Source organism: Thermobia domestica, chromosome 6 (genome assembly GCF_964235325.1).
Source record: "Thermobia domestica chromosome 6, izTheDome1.hap1.1, whole genome shotgun sequence".
Lineage (NCBI taxonomy): Eukaryota > Metazoa > Arthropoda > Insecta > Zygentoma > Lepismatidae > Thermobia > Thermobia domestica.
Window position 1 is genome coordinate 132,450,809 of NC_137459.1, and position 20,327 is coordinate 132,471,135.

At 34.0% G+C, this 20,327-nt stretch overlaps 1 protein-coding gene across 1 annotated transcript in view; it reads right to left on the minus strand.

Annotated features, from left to right (window-relative positions):
- The window catches only part of LOC145688216 (omega-amidase NIT2), a 36,746-nt gene that overhangs the window by 10,262 nt on the left and 6,157 nt on the right, over positions 1 to 20,327 (minus strand). The window contains exons 2-4 of the mRNA XM_081762121.1: positions 17,101 to 17,247; positions 12,284 to 12,468; positions 6,837 to 7,005 (exon numbers count right to left, since the gene is read on the minus strand). Of these exons, the coding sequence (XP_081618247.1) occupies positions 6,837 to 7,005; positions 12,284 to 12,468; positions 17,101 to 17,247 (501 nt within the window). The remainder of the gene's footprint in view (positions 1 to 6,836; positions 7,006 to 12,283; positions 12,469 to 17,100; positions 17,248 to 20,327) is intronic.

Sequence of the window (20,327 nt, forward strand, 5' to 3'; positions counted from 1 at the left end):
AGGTATCAGCTACAAAATTTTGGCGCCAATATCTTGTATCCTTCCAAAGGGCGTCATATGGGTGACGATCTCTGGTTGATTGGTTGACGACTACAGGGTAATCAGGAATAATTTATTTCTTTTGGATAATTTTGCCTTGTTTCCTCTCCGGGGTGATTAAACTATAGAAGTTTCATATATTAACTGATTTTCAAATGTATAAATTTAAAATTGTCTTATAACGAGATAATATTTTAAGAAAAGCAAATTAACTTTCATTTTGCCATGTTTTCATTAGTACCAGAATTTTGAATTTAACTATCGTTTTATTTAAAGATCTTACCTCGCTTATTTATGAGCTATTGGCAGGTGGTGAAACGTCTTAGAACCTGACTTTTTCTTACCTACGATATTAATATTCTTCTTTATATATTTTCAGGTGCTGTAACTATGACGAAAATACCAAAAGACGGAAGATTTTACAATATTCTGAAGATGCGATGCACAAAGCCATTTCTGAAGTACGGTCAAAGTCTATTAGTATCAAGAAGGCTGCTGCAATTTTTGGTGTTCCTTGAATGACGTTATCAGATAAAGTTAGTGGAAAAGTGTCTGAACAAAGAAAAATGGGACCAAAAACTGTACTTTCACCACAAGAAGAGGTCATTGTTGTTAAATTGTTGGTAGATCTTGCAAAGAAAGGATTTCCAAGGAAAAAGCACGATCTCCTGGATACCTTGCAGAAAATAATTAAATCAGATGGCCGGAAGTCACTTTTTGCAGAGGGGAGACCTGGTGAAAAGTGCTACAAAGTAAGTAATGCCAGGTTTTATTTCTATTCTTGATTAACCAATTGCAAATCTGATGAAATTTCCAAACTTAATGCTGCTCACTTTATTAGTAAACAGTATGACTGGCAGAAGCTTAATCCAAATCGAACAGTGACCAAAGCAGATTTTGCACCAATTCTAGTGGACGTTGTAAAAACTAAAGCCACACCGGAGACGATAAAGAATAGCTTTCAGGTGTGTGGATTTGCCCATTTAAATGTAGATGCAGTTGTTATTCGAAATGTTTGGATCACCACACACGGGGAGAAACTATCGAACATCAAAGCACCATCTCAAAGAAATATAGTATCGAAGAATATCACATGGCTCTTAATGTTTTACACAATGAAATCGGTCATGATACAGTTGTTAAATTCAACGACGTCTTGGGAGGAAAATCTACTATCGACCTGAAGACCAAAATCTCTACAATATCTGGGAATCAGTTAAGAAGAAAGCAGAAATAAGCGATCATCTGCTCAAAGATTCTGTGTCTGCGAGTGTGGGAAGTGAGCCAATATTAACTAAACCGTCACAAACTCCCGTGAAGGAAGGCAGTTCTAATGGAGATTCTCTTGTCAAATCACAAGTCGCTGTTCCTTCTCCGTTTAAGAAACATCTCTGGTGGCAAAGAGAGGTGGAACGCAAGAAAACCAGAAGATCAACTCAGAGATTCCCATCAGCTGTTTCGTCTGGTGAATGGAAGCAATTCTATGAGAATAAGGAAGGTGAGAAGAGAGAAAAATCTCTCTCTCAAGAAGCAAGAAATCGAAAAAGACTCGAAGCTGAAACAAGAAAGAAAACAACAATTACAAAGCCACGAAATGAATCTCAGTTACGTGCCAAGTGTAATGAGTTAGTAATACTTACTGATAACCCTACATGTATCAAATGCAACAAAATCTTTCACGCTAAAATTTTTCCCAGGTGTGGATGATTCTGATTCAGATGTTGAATTCATGTGCGAAAATTGTTTCGATGTGCGTGATAGTGATGATGATATTGACCGTCTTTTACATGCTAGTCACTCATCTTAAGCGTTAATACTTGCATAAGCTTGAACTATAAGAATTTGTAAGAGTGACGAACACTGGAAGTTTAAGGTGACAACTTTGAGAATTTTTGTGACGACTATAGGGATTTTTCGCATGTTTGGATTGTTTTAATTGTAAACTTTGTTCTATGTGTTTTATATCAAAGGTAATGATCCTGTATCACACAATAAGCTACAAATATTAGAACCAATGTACAATTTAAGCATTCACCTCTATCTGTTAAAAGTTATGAAGTAAAAGGCAAAGTTGCAATCAAAAAGTGACGACTATTGGCACATTCACACTATATTAATTTGAAGTATTTGTATATAATGTGTAGTCTTTGTATTTGTATATTATTTGTAAATTATTTATTGAATATTTATTCTGAATTTTCATTCTAAATCTTATAAATAAATTTTATTGTATATATTATGTATATGTTCTACTAATTGTTTTTGTATATTTATAGATATCCATTAGTCAAAATTCTGGAAGCGGAATTTTTCTTAAAGGGTCGGAGATTTGTAACGGTCCATGTTTCGTCCGGTATGAGGCCCACGAAAATGGACTCGTCACAAGGAGGAATGAAAAATATTGGAAGAAAAATAATAATGTATATTATGATAATTTATTTACTGGTAATGTTAGGGTCGCTATGAATCACTATTCAATGTCATATTTGGTTCAATTTGTTGGTTAAAAGCTTATTTAAAAAAAAAAAAAAGTAAAAAAAAAAATTAAAAAGGTGGAACAGTAATTTTTATCTCAGATGAGTTGGAAAGTCTGCTGGAGAAGTGAAAAAGCTATCGCGAAGGGGCCGGGTTAACGCTTCGCTGAAGCAACAAGTCAACCAAGGATTCTTACCCTGCTGACTTGCTGCTCTTTATCCCAACGGGGAGGTTTTCCTATCGAGGAGAATATGGTCTTCGTTTCGTTTCGTTGTGTAGTTACTAAGTGTAATATTGGAGCGACGTGGACCGACAAAATGTTTTGGTTGTTTGCCAGTGTGCTGAAAAGGAAAGTTGTCAGTGAGACAGGAAATGTTATATTTTGTCTTCGTGCTACTCATAATAGCTGTTTTTAGTGGTTTGTCAAACGGGCATTTTTATTCTCCTTTCTGTGAGGCAGCCAGTTACGAGAAATTGTAGCGCGAATGACAGCCCACCTTAAAGGTGAAAAAAGTGGTTGAAATTGCTTGCACAGTTCGTAGTTTGTGCTTTTTCTTGCCTTTTCTACAATATTTCTTTCTGTGCAACGATTTTGTGGCCCGCGAAGACAGTGAAGTGAAGGCTCTGTTAAGCTGTGTGAGCACCCATTTGATCACATAGATTCTGATTCCTTTTGGCCTTCTGGTTGTTTGGTTTTAAGATACCAAATAAATATCATTTGTTCCAGTATTATTTTTGCTTTGGGAACGAAGGCGCAAAAGGGATTGATCAAAGAATTGCTAAAACATAAGTACTGGCAGTGACCGACCAAACTGATTTTGTTTTATGTCCAGAAAGGATTCAGACGTAAATTCAATTACCGGACGAGGAGTAGACACAAATCTGAAGGTAAACTGAGAGTTCGAAACCACAAGAGGTGAGTGTGATTTTTGGCTTTTTCATTTAGTATGTGTGTCACGTTCAGATTGATGTATGTCCGGTTGTGTTTTGGAATCTCAAACTTGGTTGAATTGCATTTGCAATTTCTGCTTCAATTCCCAATTCGCGTGCCATTAAGACTCTCCCTATTTAAATGCAAATTGGAGGGTTGAGTAATCTGAGCTTAAAAAGTCACGAAATTTGAATTAACTATTGAATTCCAATATTTCCAAACCTTATTTCTTTTACAGCTTGCAGCGTTATTTAACGTATTTATATCTTTTTTTTTTGACCGTAATTGATAGAAAATTTCCTGAATTATTTTTCATTTCCTCCAGCATTCGAATACCACTTCTGGAGAGTTTAGAGAATGAATTTAGTAAACTAATGATTTGAGGTTAATGATGAAATCGATTAACAAATGTATAAACGTATTTTGAGTAATGTTTTTTTTTTTTTAATTTCTTCAACATTCGAATTCCACTATTTGGAATTATAAAGATTGAAAGAGGCAATTTAATATTTTTTGAAATTTATTAGGAATGAGATTGATAGATGTATAAACAAATCTTGAGAAAGAATTGCTTGTGATATGTTCGTTGAAATATTAGTGATTTTAAATTTATATACAGAGTTTTCGAAAAGTAAGGTGTCCAAATTAGAAGCGCGCTTAAAAGTTTGGTTTAATGACTTTTATGATTACTTTGCTTTGTGGAGATTTACATCGTTGCTAAATTCAGATTAATATTATTCCTGGATTTGACTTTAATGACTTTGGAGAAAATTTTTCAAGAAAACTTTATTCGAGAAGAAAATACATACATAAAGTTGAAAGATAATTGGATTTTTATATGTTGCTTGTTAATATCTCTCTGAATTAAATTCAATTTCGAATCTACAGTAATTTAATTATATTTTCTTTTTATTAATTTTTTTTAATTACATATTCTGACTATATTTATCATAGTTATTGTTGCGTTGTGTTACTTGTGTATTTACACTATTCTAACGTGATATTGCAAATACACAACCGCAATTTCGTTATACCAAATAAATTGCTATTAAAATTGAATTTTTGGTGTCCGTTATTTGTTATATTAATAGACATTTTTTCCCTGTGTGTATATATTTTCCTTGTGTATTGGAAATATTGGAATGAACGCATTGTACTACGCGAGTGAGATGAATGTTGACCGATCCTGGCTTTCCCTATAAGTCCCTTCTACCAGGTGTTATTTGGTTGGACTCGGATTAACAACTATTATTATTATTGTTATTATTATTATTATTATTATTATTATTATTATTATTATTATTATTATTATTATTATTATTCAGTTTGATAATAATAGCTCTTGGTCTGGGATCGATCTCACGATACTAGGTGGAAAGGGACGGTTACAATTACCCATCCGAACAACATATACCATGAACCAAGTGTGAACACCAAGCCATTCGTTTGCTACAGGGGTGTTAACCGACTTATGCCTCATACTATACTTGCGTCGGAAGAGTTAAACGGAGTTACGTATAAAGCAACCTTAATTAGCCCCCTGCCTCTAATTTCAACCTCACGCAACAGGGGCAATTCTTTAAATATCAAAATAAATAAATAAATACAAATAAAAAATGCTACGCTTAATAAAAATCGGGGACTTTTTTTTGAAAAAATATATAAATATATGCTAAAAATATCTTAAGGTTGAGCTAAATTTACCATAAAATTCTTGACCAATTTCAATCCCATGGAATGGAGATGACTGAGAAGAGTAAGTGAAATTATGCACTGTACTGCATAAAAATCGAACAAGTTTTACTAAAGTTGCCTTAGAAAATTAACTTTCTATGACTAAGTAATGTGACAACTTCCAAATTAGGAAAGATTATTAATTTTACCTCCTCAGGCTTGACTGATTTTAATGCTACATACTGCATCATACCGAATAATTTTGAAGTTATCGTGGGAAATTGTCACTGTATTATGTATATGGGTAAATTTCCAACTTCATCCCCTATTATCCCCTTTGTTGACTTTATCCCCTTTTACTTTCATATACCTGATGGATTTCAACCCAAAAGCAATATGCTTATTTCCTAAGTCTAAAGTAAGCACTCACTAAGTTCAATTAAAATGGGATATATTTTGCGAAAGCTATCATGGAACAGACACACAAATAAATGTCCCCTGAGATGGTAATAGCTTGTTTCAATTAACACAGAGTGGTCGAAAATGAGCAGATCTAAAAATTGGAATGGTACAATAATTCGGAAGCAAACGCCGTAGGCATGTTATAGAATGGGGGGAAGCCTGTAATGTTGCTGTATTGAAATACTTAATTTCTAGATTTGAGTCAAAATTTTTATGAAGTATTATGCGTTATGATAAATCTATTTGGTAGAGATTTTTTCCACAAATTGAGTGATGTAATTAGCTTTGTTGTATTTTTATTCGTAGCGAAGTTGTAATCACTTCTATAATACTTACATCAACTTGACCCGAACATAATCTTATAATCACTTTTTCATCTACTTTTTAGTATCTAATAAACTTGAAATGTTCTACATTACTACGTGAATGATGACAGTACAGAATCAATAAATAAAAATCATACGTATATAAATTAAGGGGTAAATGTGGGAGCGCTTATTTTGGGAGTGTACATATTATCTTCAAAATGAGCCTAAGGATTCTGATGAACTAGGTGGGTCTACTCTTCTTCAAATTGTGAAAGCGCTTTAGCCTGCCTCTCACTTTAGAAAAATTCAATTATCTGAAGTCTAATGATTTTATGAAGTTGGCTAAACCGTTTTTGAGTGTGACTATCTACCATTTTCGAGTAGAGAAAACGCTTTTAGTAAGTCCTGATTTAATGAAAATTAAATTTAGGAGTGTCTTTGGCAAAACTCATTCAGGTGGTAACAGGATGTAGATGATATGAAGTGGATTTATCCTTTCTACGTGTGAGTAATCGTCAGTCGAATGTATCTACAATATTTTGCGTGCCAAAAAGTGATTCAGCTGCATCTCGACACAAAGTAAAGATGTTAGAAAAAAACATAATACCGGATATCAACGTGGCAGGTTACGAAACGAACTAGAAATACTCATACCAACTAAGGTGATGTTACGAAAGAACATTGACACCTGGAAAGCTTAGTTGAATCAAGTCACTAGATGCATTATTGAAATCGTATGGCCACTCTGTTGAGGATGGTTCATGAATGTTGAGGATAGTTCATGAGCTCTCACATACTTCCGTACAAACCTATCAAATGAGTTTGTCTAATTTCAGTATTTTCCTTAGGTTTATTAGGTTAATCATTATTTCAATTCTTTATAGAAAAATACAAGGCTAGGTGGAACTCAATTTGACAGATCGCATTTTCTCGGAAATAACTCTTACCAAGAGAGCTGTAAATTCTGGCCATTTCTGCAAACCGTATGTCGTAACAAATTCCTATCCCAAGCGTGCAAGAAGGAGTTGGAACTACGGTTAAATCACTTCCTGCACTTAACACTTCTGATTCCTTAAATCTTATTCCACCTGGAATGTCAATATCAAACAAATGTACCTGGAACAAAAAAATATATATCAATGATATGCAAATCATAATATTTGCTGAATTAAAAATAAATAAATAAATATAAAATTCTAACAAAAAACAACAACAAATATGACATTTACCACTATTACGGGTTGTAACGTATTTTTCAAGTCCGAGACTTCGTTATTTATATTTGTTAAATTTTGTCCACGAGACTGGAAAATCAATAAATATGACAGTCCGTAAGTGAGAAGCACAAAATGGCATTTCATAAATTGAATTATCCAATACTACACATAACTTTCACATCCGACAAGCAAACATCCATATAAGCTATCTTACGCACAGGAGCTTTTTACTAATTGTTATACACAAACTTACAACACGAACAAGCATAACATAATTTGGCGAAGTCAATGTGGAACACATATTAGACTAATTAATAAATTCGCCTTAGCGTTGCACTGACGAACAATGAATGAGTGAATCATTCGCTACATGTAAAAGGAAATTAACTGATTCCTTTAGTCAGGTTCAGAAGACCTAAGGTCACATTCTCGAGTTTTTTCCCCTCACATGTTGTCATTAGGGAAAAAAACAACTTATAAAAATCAAATTAGTATTCACTCCAAAACTGAACTGCTAACATAAACAATTTAGTACCTTAGTATATATTGAAACACAGTTCCTGGAATGTACTGATACAAATTTAATTAATACTTCTACTACATACACCAAAACCAATCTTCTACATTTACAAAAATGAAATTGATCTACGTCACCTTTTCACGAAAAACCGCCTCAACCGTTTAAAATGAATTTTTAAACATAGCACTGGCTCTTCAGATATTTAAACATTTCATTTTGAATGAAATGCGTATCCTAAGGAGGAAAGAGGCATAGAGGAATCAAATTGTATGTTAAAAATCACAACACCCTTAAGAACGCTCACTTCTGGTGCGAGAGGTCCCTCGTTCGATCCACGACCATGAGAGATTGTGGTGGACATCCTGTTCATGGGTTCTACTGTTTCTTCCCACATTATCATTCTACTAACTCTTTCATAAACATTCACTTTTATTAAACACACTTCTCTCTTAACTTATAGGAAATAATCGTGCAACGTAAAACTGAAAGATGGAATTTCACTTTACATGCCCCTCATATCAGGGAGATAAAACTTGGAATATAAACTTCTCATTTAAAATGAGTGAAAACATGTCAGTGTTCTCTAAAATTCCGCTTTGAAAGAGGTAAAAGAGGCTGATTGTGTGAGGGTTTAAGTATCCCCAGTGAAACTAAACCTGCATCAACAAGTATTATGAAAGCAGAAAAATTGTGTACACATTTTTCAAATAATCTCCATGAGCCATATTCTCCCCGTGCGAAGAACGCACATTCTGCTAGTTTAAGAACAACATTAAATGCCACTTAACACTGACATAGATGAAATTGTATCCTGGAATAATGAAGAAAACTATGTATAATGTAAGTATTTATATGCCTCTATTTGCAACGATACAAGGAAGTTTGTGGTGGATATTTCTCAACTTTCTACTAAGAAATTTTAATTATTATTATTATTATTATTATTATTATTATTAAATGAGCAATTCAGTGAGGACACAACCGACAAACAAAATTGAAATAAAGTGTTCTTTTTATTGATGAACTTAGACAAAGACTGGGATATCACGATAACCAAGCTTCCATTCTGGGTAGTCCTCAATTCTTAGTCCGAATACAGAAAGCCTCAAACGCATACAGTAAGTGAATATGATTTGTGTAAAACATTAACCTGCTGAATATGTTTGGATGAGTGTAAATGTCTTAATAATCCTGATCAGCAGAATTATCTTCAGGATCTCTTATATATTCCTTTATCCAGGTACCAATATTACATTTGGTAATTCCAATATTTGAGTTATTACACTCATATTAACCTCATATACACCATCTAGTGAGATGAGGTTTCAAGGGAACTTTCTTTCTTTCTTTTCTTTTTTAAAATAGATGTTTTGATAACCTGTTAATTAGATATAAGAAGAGAGAGAGAGAAATTGAGTCAATATCATCTTCTAATATTTTATTTTCTTTTACACACAAGATCTTTTGGGTGTTGAATATCGAGGCATTTCAACCGTAGCGATTGTTGTTGCCAAGCCAGAAAATGAACTTCACATCCTTATTTAAGTCCTCCTACCTAGAAACCAATATATTTGTTCTTAAGGACATGCAGTATACATATTAAATTAAATGTGCAGTGGTGAATTCTAGAAAGTGTGTTTTAAAACAAGCTAACGTGTTACACGAATTAATTACATTAGCAATCCAGTTTTGGAGTGATGATTTTAACAAGTTCGGTTCCATGCCAGGACAGTCGACAACGGTTGCAATATTTGCATTTAGAACGGTATTGAAAAAGTACAGAGAATAAGAAGGACCTGTATATGGTTTTCATATACCTGAAGAAAGAGTATGATAGAGTGCCATGGGATCTTGTCTGGTGGGAACTGAAAACAATGTGTGTTCCGAATACGATACCTCTTCAATTTAAGATTATATGGTGGATGTAGGATAGGCGTGAATAGCGTGTGTGGAATAACAGAAGAGTTCGCAGTTAAACTGGGACTTCATCAAGGGCTAGTCTTACCCCATATCCTTTCTCAGTTGTGATGAACGAGCTTACAAAGAATATACAAGAGTTAGCACCTTGGAATATGATATTTACAGACGACATCATGCTGGTGAGTGAGACCAATGCAGCACTGAAAGTCAAATTAGATATCTGGACAGGAGCACTGGAAAGCAAACAGCTTAGAATTAGTAAAACCAAGACAGAATATTCACACTGCCCGATCACCAGAATATAATCGAAAATAGAAGAATACGACTGGATGAGGAAGAGATGGTAATGATGAAATTCAAGTACTTGGAGTCAATACTATAGGAAAATACAGGAACAGAAGATGTAAACAGTAGGATTAGCAGGGGTTGGACGAAATGAGGAGAAGTGGCAATATTATTTGTGACCGTAGGGTACCAATATGCCTCAAAAGGAAATTTACGAACAATAGTGAAACCTGCCATATTATACGAAGCGGAAAGTTGGACAACGAAGACAAGAGAACAGAAGTTGTATATTGAGGAGATCAAGATGCTACGATGAATATGTGGAGTGACGCAAAAGGACAAAATTAAGAATGAAGTGATCCGAGGAACAATAAAGGCGAGACCAGTTGTAAAAACACTGCAAGAAAGTAAACTTCGATGATTTGATGCTATAGAACTGAATGGAAAAGGAGCGCGAGGCAGACCAAAGAAGTGAAGAGATTGTGTGCAAAACGATGTGGTACAGTGTGGTGTTACAGTGGATATGACTTAAGATAGAAACAAGTGGAAGACAGAGATCCGAAAAACCGACTCTAGCAAACTGAGCAAAAGGTTTAGAAGAAAAAGAAGTCTACTTATTTAATCTAGAAGTGATCTAAGGTGTATCCTTTTCTGATGAACACATGCGAGGAAAGAGCTGAGGATGTAAACTTGCGCATATTTCTGGGCCTGAAGATGGAAATCAGTTGTTAATTTTCCGAAATATAGCCAGTGGTCCATCTGTGGATTGATGGAATACTGATGAGAGTGTATAAATTAGCCAAACATTAAACACTCAAGAGAATATACTTGAAGGAGATTGAAAAATCGACTTCAAAATTTTTACTTAACAAGATAGGCGTTACACGAATGTACCAGTGCCACCTCTTATGATTTTTACGCTTGTTTTGTCGGAGTGTTCTCGACCACTTAGCTGACATAGCTAGAGTCCTTCAGAGTTATAACTGAAAAACATACATTTATAATTAGATGGTGCTAGTTTCGAGCATCCTAACGAGATGTCTCGTAGTTATGTGGTTAGCGTACGCGTCTTCGGTGCGGGAGACCCGTACTCAATTCCTGGTGGGTGCTCGTGTGGTTTGAATCCTATGTTAAGATGTAGGTCCACGTCTCATATAGCCTCGGTGTCCAAAAGGACGGTAAACTCTAATCAATTTGAGCATCAATAATGAACTTTAATAGGTTACGGTATATGCAAAGAACACATTCTTAAGACAATACAACCTTACCTTAGTTACGTTCTACACAATGAAATAAATTCCCCAAAAATCGTTCTCAGTTTTGGAACAAATATGCCCGAAGAAGAATGAAATGGAGAAAAAAAGTGTAAGCTCGTCTAAGCCTCGTCTAAGCTCAAAGGTCGAATAAATCAACATAATTGTGTTTACTGGGCTAGCGAAAATCCATATGAAATTACAGAAAAGTCACACACCTTAGTATAAATGTGCAAGGAGTCATTTGTAGGGGAGATGTCATACGGCCATTTGTTTTTGAAGAAACGGTTATCAGCTACACACATTTTGAACTGTTACAAGAGGTGGTTATCCTACGACTTCAAAATAATCCTAGTTTAAGTGACATGCAGTTCATATACGGTAGCAATAGGATAAAGCACCTCGTTACTTTGGTGTACAGGTTAAGAACTTCTTACACCAGCATTTATATCAATGGATTGGCCACCATGGCACCACAGAATGTTCATTCAGTTCATACGACCTATGTTTCTTTTTCTTTGCTTTGCTTTAGCGTATCGTTAAAATTAAGTTTACATTTACATACTGCAGGATGAAACTGAGCTATAAGAAAAATTACAGTAGAAACTTAAAAAGGGAAAGTTTTTCAAAACTGCTAGTCCTATTTCATCGTTTTCTCCAACTTTAACCCTACTACGTAACGTATACATACATATTTCAAATATTCACCTACGTAATTTCTCTGATCTTTAAATGCCAATTGAAAAAACTGACAATTTTCAAGATTATTTTAGAGTCCATCTACCAAATATTTTAGACCCTGTTATTTCCAAATCTAATAGGTTCCCGAATAAGTAACCAAATAACTAGAACTTAGCTAACAGCTAATCATTTCTATGTGCGTTGAAATATATCTATCTTCTAAAAAATATGTTTGGATCGCATGATAACTCAAGTAACTCATATGGTCCATAACTTATATAGTATGAGTATTGGAAAATGACATAAAACTTAACAAAACAAATAATTGTACACAAAGCCAAATAAAATGGATTCCAGAGTTCAAGAAGGAAAAAGGAAAAATAAAACATGTGCAAAAAAAAAAGAAAAGAAAAGAAAAGAAAAGAAAGAAAAAGAAAAAAGAAAGGAAAAAAACACGAAATAAACACTTTTGATAAAACAGAAAAATTGTAGAACATGCAAGACTATTAAATAACAACCTTCCTATGTTTAGCTAGTAATTTTCCAGTTGGACCCCACACTGTACAAGTATTGTACAATTTTCCTGAATCCTTCTCTGGTATAGATCCTGCTACAATATAAGCGTTGGTGTCCTTGGCTATTTGCGACAAAGCTGCCGATGTATCTCCAGAAGGAATAGATTCGGCGTATTGAGAAAAATATTCTGGAAAACAATCATTTATTTAAAACATTATTATTATTATTATTATTATTATTATTATTATTATTACCTATCACATTTACACAAATTTCTTGAACGAACAAAATTAAGCCCTCTTTCTTCCCACGGTTGATAGAGTGACAAATAAATTGATATTTTGAAATAATGAAACTATGAGGAAATCAATTACACGTTAAATCAGATGATATAATGTGATATAATAGTATTTAACTATTCCTTTCTAATGTATATATAAAAATTATTCTTATTCTTTGGAAGTCTTGGACTTCTGCCGGATAAACTGGTTTCTAACGTAATGATTTTCAAGTTTTCAAAACTTGTTTAGGATTCCATTTTCCACTTACTGAAAGGGTTTGCTTGTCATACCTATATCTCTGAGGAGCACAAAACGCCAGATAAATATTATCACGAAAGTCTACTTTTACCCACAACGGAAGAATTGAAAAGGGAAACTAAGCAAATGAGTTTCGTTTCACAGTGTGAAACTACGGTAGATTTCCAAACTATGGAAATTCAATTCTCAAACTTGAAATAGAGAATCTGTAACTATTGCTTGCAGTACACTAATACGATCAAAGAAAGAACCTCTTCCTCGGACGTTGAATCCATATCAGAATACCATTACTCGCTCTGCTTTATTCTATGCTGATAAAGGTTGAAACTGGGGATCTTTAATTTCAACCACTTCCAGTGTGAATAGATGGTTAAGGGAGCAGATGGAACCTACTTTTGGGAAGCTGAATTGTTTGCGAAAAATTGCATCTCAACATCTCTCACCGTTTTTTGCTCTACGGAAATCAGTATTCAAACCGGAAGTAGTAGTAAATTTCATTTACTTTCGGATTCGGTACTGTTGCTGGTTGGCATGGTATGTTCTCTTGCAACCCTACATTGATTGCATAAAACCTCTTCTTGTTACATATGACCATTTTTTGTTCTATGGCGATAAATGCTGAAATCAGAAATCGTTAATTTGAACCACTTCGGTTCGAAATAACGTTTTTGAGTTTTACGTCCCACGCTTATGACAGCTAGGTTAAAGAAGACGGTGATAATGAGAAATGAATAAAATAGTGCAATGAGTCAAGTGGGAGGAAACGAGAGAACACCGAGGAAACCACGCACACGGTGTTTGTCCACCACAAAGTTCACTTGGCGGGAGCAGGATTTGAACCCGGGACCCCATGTTCCAGAGGTGAACGCTTTACCACTGACCACTTCGGTTTGAATCGAGGGTTAATGGAGACGGCAGATCCTACTCACTGGAAGATAAATCAATTGAAAAAAGCGCATCTCGATATCTCTGGCCGTTTTTGTTCTATGGAAATCAGTATTGAAACCGGAAGTAGTAGTAAATGGTAACTACTTCCGGCTTCGGTAGTGTGTTGAGGGTTGCGATAGTATGTCAATAGAACATACTATGATTCGTTTGCGGAAAACAGCTTGTCGCTATCTAATATCATTTTTGTTCTATGGCAACAAATATTGAAACCGAAATCGTTAATTTGAACCACTTCCAGTTTGAGTAGAGGGTTAATGGAGATGGGAGATATTTTTGAGACGCTGAATCACATGGAAAAAACTGCATCAAGATACCTCTTATCATTTTTGGTATGGAAATCAGTATTGAAACCGGAAGTAGTAGTAAATTACAACCACTTCCGTTTGTGGTAGAGAGTTGCGGGCTGTGATGGTATGATTTTTGAGACTATGAGTCGTTTGCAGAAAGCCGTTTTTCTGTATCTAATACCATTTTTTGCTATGTCGATAAATGCTGAAACCGAAATGGTTACTTTGAACCACTTCCGGTTTGAATAGATGGTTAACGAAGAAGACAGAACCTATTCTTGGGACGCTGAATAACTTGGAAAAAAAAACTGCATCTCAATTTCTCTTTACCGTTTTCGCTCTACGGAAATTAGTATCAAAACCGGAAATAGTAGTATATTTCAACTATTTTCGGTTTTATAGTGTGTTGCAAGTTGTGATGGGTGTACTCTTGAGACTCTGTATCGATTGCAGAGAATAGCTTGTCGCTGTGTATTATAATTTTTGTTCTATGGCGATACATGCTGAAAATGTTGAAACCAGAAACTGTTAATTTGAACCACTTCCAATTTGAATAGAGGGTTAATGAGGAAGGCGGAACCTGTTCTTGGGAAGATGAATTAATTGCAAAAACTGCATCTCGACATCTCGTTGCCATTTTTGCTCTATAGATATCAGTGCTGAAGCCGGATGCAGTAGTAAATTTCAATCTGGAAGAGTGTTGCGGGTTGTAATGGTATGTTAAGAGAACATATTACGAATCGTTTCCAGAAAACCACTTATCGCTATCTAATAACAGTTTGTTCTATGGCGATGAATGTTGAAACGATATATTATAAACCACTTCTGGTTTGAATAAAGCATTAACGGAGCAGATGGAACCTATTCTTGGGACAATGAATCAATTGAAAAAGAAAAACGTATCTCGATCTCTTGCTGTTTTTGCTCCATGGCATTCAGTATTAAAACGGAAAGTAATATTAAACTTAAACCACTCCCAGTTTTTGTAGCGTGTTTAGGATAGTCATGATTCGTTGCCTTGAGACGCTGAATCATTTGCAAAAAAACCGCTTCTCACTATCTCTTAAAGTTTTCGTTTTATAGCGATAAACCTTGAAACAGGAAATGACTAATTTAAACCACTTTTTAATAAAGTGTTAACAGAGAAGTTAGAACCTATCCTTGGGACGCTGAATCGACTGCAAGACACCGCGTCTCGTTACCCCTCACAGTTTTTGCTCTCATACTTGTCGTTAGACGGACTGACGGAGTCTAAAATACTAAATGTTTATTTCTATTTTGATTTTTCTTCCAAAGGATTCTTTACAACACATTTCCGATATTATTTTCAAAACATATTTTATCACTCAACCAGAGTATATGATGCACTAACCTAATTCGCGTAATTTAAGAGGTAACACAGAGAGAAGACACTTATACAACAATGCACATTACATTCAAGTTAACTCAGAAATTTAAGACAGTAGCTAATGTAAATTGCAACATTCTTTCCAATACGTCCCTGTGTAGAACTAAAATTTGACTTTGGGAAATGTAAGACTCCTGTTGTATTCTTTTTGCACCCTCCTTTAAAAAAAAAGAAAGTTTTGTAATAGTTTAAAATAATTGTACTTCTACGCCGTTTGTTTGAACGGAACCTAAAATAAGACAATTACTGAAAAAGAGCACATTTGCATATATAATTAATCAAGAATTATTTATATCCAGAAAAGGTTATTTACAAATACATTAACGTAAGTATTAAAGTTTGCAATTTGCTATTTCCGAGTTCAGACTAAATCATTGGTATTGACATGACATTCTGATTAGGATAGTATACGAAAAATTCCCAGTGCGAAAAAAATATATGTTTATATGAAGAATAATAATTGTAGTCCATTTTATTACGTTATATCTCAGAAATGGAAATACAGGACGCTAAAGATAAAAACTCAAACACTAAGAAACCGCGCTTTCAGACATTTTATTAACTTTCTAAGAGTATTTAAGGATAAGTGTATAAAAAGATCGACTTCCCAAAACGATCTTTTTCTACCTTGCTTCTAAACAAACTTTAAATAAATGTAACATGTAACCTAAAGCCAACTCACTTTCAAACGCAGAGAAAGGGAAGACAGACATTTTGAAAACTGCAGCACTAGAATAAAATATATAATACATCACAATACTTGTGAGAATACGTGGCGTTAACTTCCGCTGCAAGAATTAACAACTGAGTAAAAGGGAAAATTGACTCAACAAAATTGCTCGGGAGAGATCAAGCTGCAGCCTTCTTCTTGAAATCGGGAAGGTCTAACACAAAAAATAATAAATAAATAAATAAAATAAATACAAAATACATGAATAAATAAAAAACACCTTTTCTTTCAATTTAGAAAATATATTATTAGTGGAAGTAGTAGTAATTTAAAGCTATTAATCAGAAGGTGTAAGGGTAAATGGAAAAGAGTACAAGTTTACTTTACGTATCTACTAAATTACACAGTCGAAAGTCTTCTATTTCCTAAATATATAATAACAGACTAAATGAAGCACTAAATATATATCGGAAGAAATGTATTTTCTATCACTCGATTCGGCAGTACTAATCTTATTACACGTAAGAATATATACACTGATATATTAGAAGCACGAATTACTAATATTATAAGTAAATAAGTTAAGCTCCTCTTTCACCTTAATAATTCATATCGAAAACAACTACGCTCAGTGTAAAAAATCACTTGACCTACATGAGAGTATTCAACTGAGCAAAGTATATTGGAAAAGAACTTAAATAGGAAAAATGAGCAAGTACAAGTGCAATTAGGTATTATATAAAATAAAGGCTACTTATAAAGATGTATAGAGGCATCCAATAGTTTTAAAACGACTTGGAGTCATTGGAACTAGTACATAGGCGTAATGCATTTGAACAAACAGAAAAATACTGAACTTGAAACGGAAATGTGCGTTTTCATTAAGTCGTATATTTTTCAAAAAATAACAAGAGGAAAAAATACCAATGGCAACGTTTACAAGATAATCAACTATAAATTTACGTACGAGTTCCGTATGGTGAATTGAAGCATTCTGGCAAACAAATTATGGAGGATCCTTTATCCTTAGCAGTCTTAATAAAAGACAGTGCTCGTCTCACATTTTCGGCCTTGTCCTCGCCAACAGCCATTTGAATAGCAGCCAGCCGAAATCCTGGAAAAATAACTTTAAATGCTGTAACTTTCTTATGGAAGTTATTTGTCTTAGCACTGACTAACAGCAATTACTTATATATATATATATATATATATATATATATATATATATATATATATATATATATATATATATATATATATATATATATATGTACTACAAATGATGTGTGCAAAAGATTTGTGGTAGAAAAACTACATAACTTATTATACTTTTCAACGTATTCGTCATACACATGCAACCACCTATCGTAGTGTGGTACCCATTTATATATATGCTCATTTGCTCATTGTTCTCTGTTACCGCAAATAGATTCAATCATGTAAGGCAACATCTTTAAGTTCACCAGCAGTTGGAAAGTGCTTTCCGAAAAGAAGGCATTTGACCGTAGGACGTGGCATACTCCATCTACGACCCTTCAGTTTGAGCCAAGCGACAAGACTGTGCAGACGTGAACATGAATATTAAGTTGAGAGCCCAGAACATGTGCAACAAAATTAAGAGTCATGTGAACTGTAAGGTGCAGAGTGTGATGGAGTGTTTGATTTTCATTTGTTTCGGAAATTCAAAGAATCTGATCGGCCACTGCTGGTGAACTCAAAGATACTTTGAACACATTGGCGGTAACAGAATACAAAATGACAGTATAGAAAAACTGGCATTGCTGGATGAAAAATGCTTGAGTGTGTATGGCAAATATGTTGAAAAGGAGATAAGGAAAACTAAGTTCTGCACCAAAAACCTTTTCACCCATCATTGGTTCTTGTTTGTTGGTTGAATACACTGGTGGCAACACAGTACAATGATGAAAAATACTAATGGCACGTTACGGAACGTGCTTGAATGTGTGAGGCAAAAATGTTAAAAAGTAGATGTGTATGTGAATGTTCTGCATCATATATCTTTGAACAAATCATTGTTTTTTATTGGTTGGCTGAATACGCTGACGGCAACACAGTACAAAATGACGGTATTGAAAACGGAAAGTGCTTGAATGTGTACCGGTATATGGCGATTATGTTAAAAATAGAAAAAATGAAATGAAATGAAACTTTTTAGTTTTACGCCCCACGGTTATGCCGGTTAGGCTAAAGGAGACGGTGATGATGAGAGATGAGCGAAATGGTGGAATGAAGAAAGTGGGAGAAAACGGGAGAACACAGAGAAAACCCACGCACACGGTGTTTATGTTAAAAAATAGAGTAACGTGGGTAATTTCTGTACCTAAACCTTTCCACACACGGTTCTTTTTTCTAGATGATCTTCATACAAGGTCAAAATAACAATAACCCTATTTACTCCTTGAGAAACTAATATAAAATACCGAATTTATGTAATGCCATAATACTGTCATTAAGTATGGGTGTGTTTAAACTGTATAATTGCCCCAAAAATGTATATCCCTTTATACAACTTCAAAGCATTATAATTTTCGAAGTATAAACTACTATGGCAATATTTTTTTTAAGGATATGAATTGACACATGTGTATAATAATTAGTTTAAGTTATTTACTGCGTCTAATATTTAATGTACTATTATCACTATTCTTTTAGTGTTCCCTGACACCTTCCTCAGCAGATCAAAAAACTCACTGGAAATCCATCTCACTTCTCAGAATTTACCCTTGCACTATTTCGTTAATATAACAAAGTAAGTTCCTTGCATTAGAATCCTTCTCTTTTGAAATTGTTGCTGTGAAAAAGACATGCAGAAGATTTTTATGTAGACTTATGTAATTTTGTGCTACTTTGCAAAAATGTTGTTCACTTCTTGCTGGCATTTGGACAAACTGCTATTGCACTCTTAAATCTATGTCAAAGGTTAATTATACATCAAACTTTAATGAATACGCACTTCACTAAGTTGATGTAGTTATTCGAAACATATATTACATAGTTAAACATTTAGCTAACTTATTATGAAGGACACTTTAACTAATTTTGACTGTTTCTTCTTATTATTTTGTTTGCTGGATTGACGGATTTATTATTATTATTATTATTATTTACGTTGCCAAGTCTCCTGGGTTTATGAAAATTTGGACAGAATTAAATGTTGACAATTTTATTTATGTTCCTAAACCACATTATAAATTCTGACGACAGAGTTTGGCTTACAAAATGACAAGCAAAGGCAATTTTGTCTCTTGTTTTAGCCGTATGTAATTTTTATGTGACATACTGAGTTAATAAAGATTCTTATTTGAATAAAAATTATTACTATTGATAATAAAATTCCAGTGTCTAAATTAAGCTCTGATTGTCCAGATTCAAACTTGTGTTCCTTCTTCGATGAAAAGATGATGCTGAAGAAAGCATCAGGGAATATTGAAACCGTACAGTTAATAGTACATTAAATATTGACGCAGTAAGTGAAGTACTACTTAGATTGAAATTTCAAAAGGACTTTGACGTTTAACGTAAGAGGAAATATTCTATAATAGATTATTAGTACAAAATATCAGGATGTACCCTTTTGGTCAAATGATTATCTTTTAATTACAGTATTCATTACTGCCTAGAGATCTCCTCTTCATATATATAACGAGGAGTTCAAGTTCCACTGAGAAAATAAAACTAGAAAGAAAACATGCACCATTTTATTACGTTTGAGTACGTATATATAATTTTGTTAATATCCTTATCAACTGATCTCATAAGAAGTGGAACAGAGGCGGGACATTACATGTAAAGGTAAGTCGGTTAAACAATGCTGTTATGTGTAATGCAAAAGCATCTGAAACGTCTGATGTTGATCCTCAGAAATACAACAGAACATGCGGTGCTTGTTTCGAAATTTATCACCTATAACACACACAGCTGAATTTTGTTGAAACAGCAAAATTGTGTTCTTTTATTTACAGTTGTTAGCTGTGATAGGTTAGGTAGAGCTTTCGTCTTTTACTCTGTTTATCTTATTTGCATATCTACCAACTGATTAAGTTAAGAAATTAACCTGAATACACAGTATTAAGAACACTGAGTTCAATTATTACTTGATTCAATAGGATGCATATTAAATTTGTTCTGGCATTGATTACTGTCATCCTCAGTACAGGTCCCTTCAGAAAATTA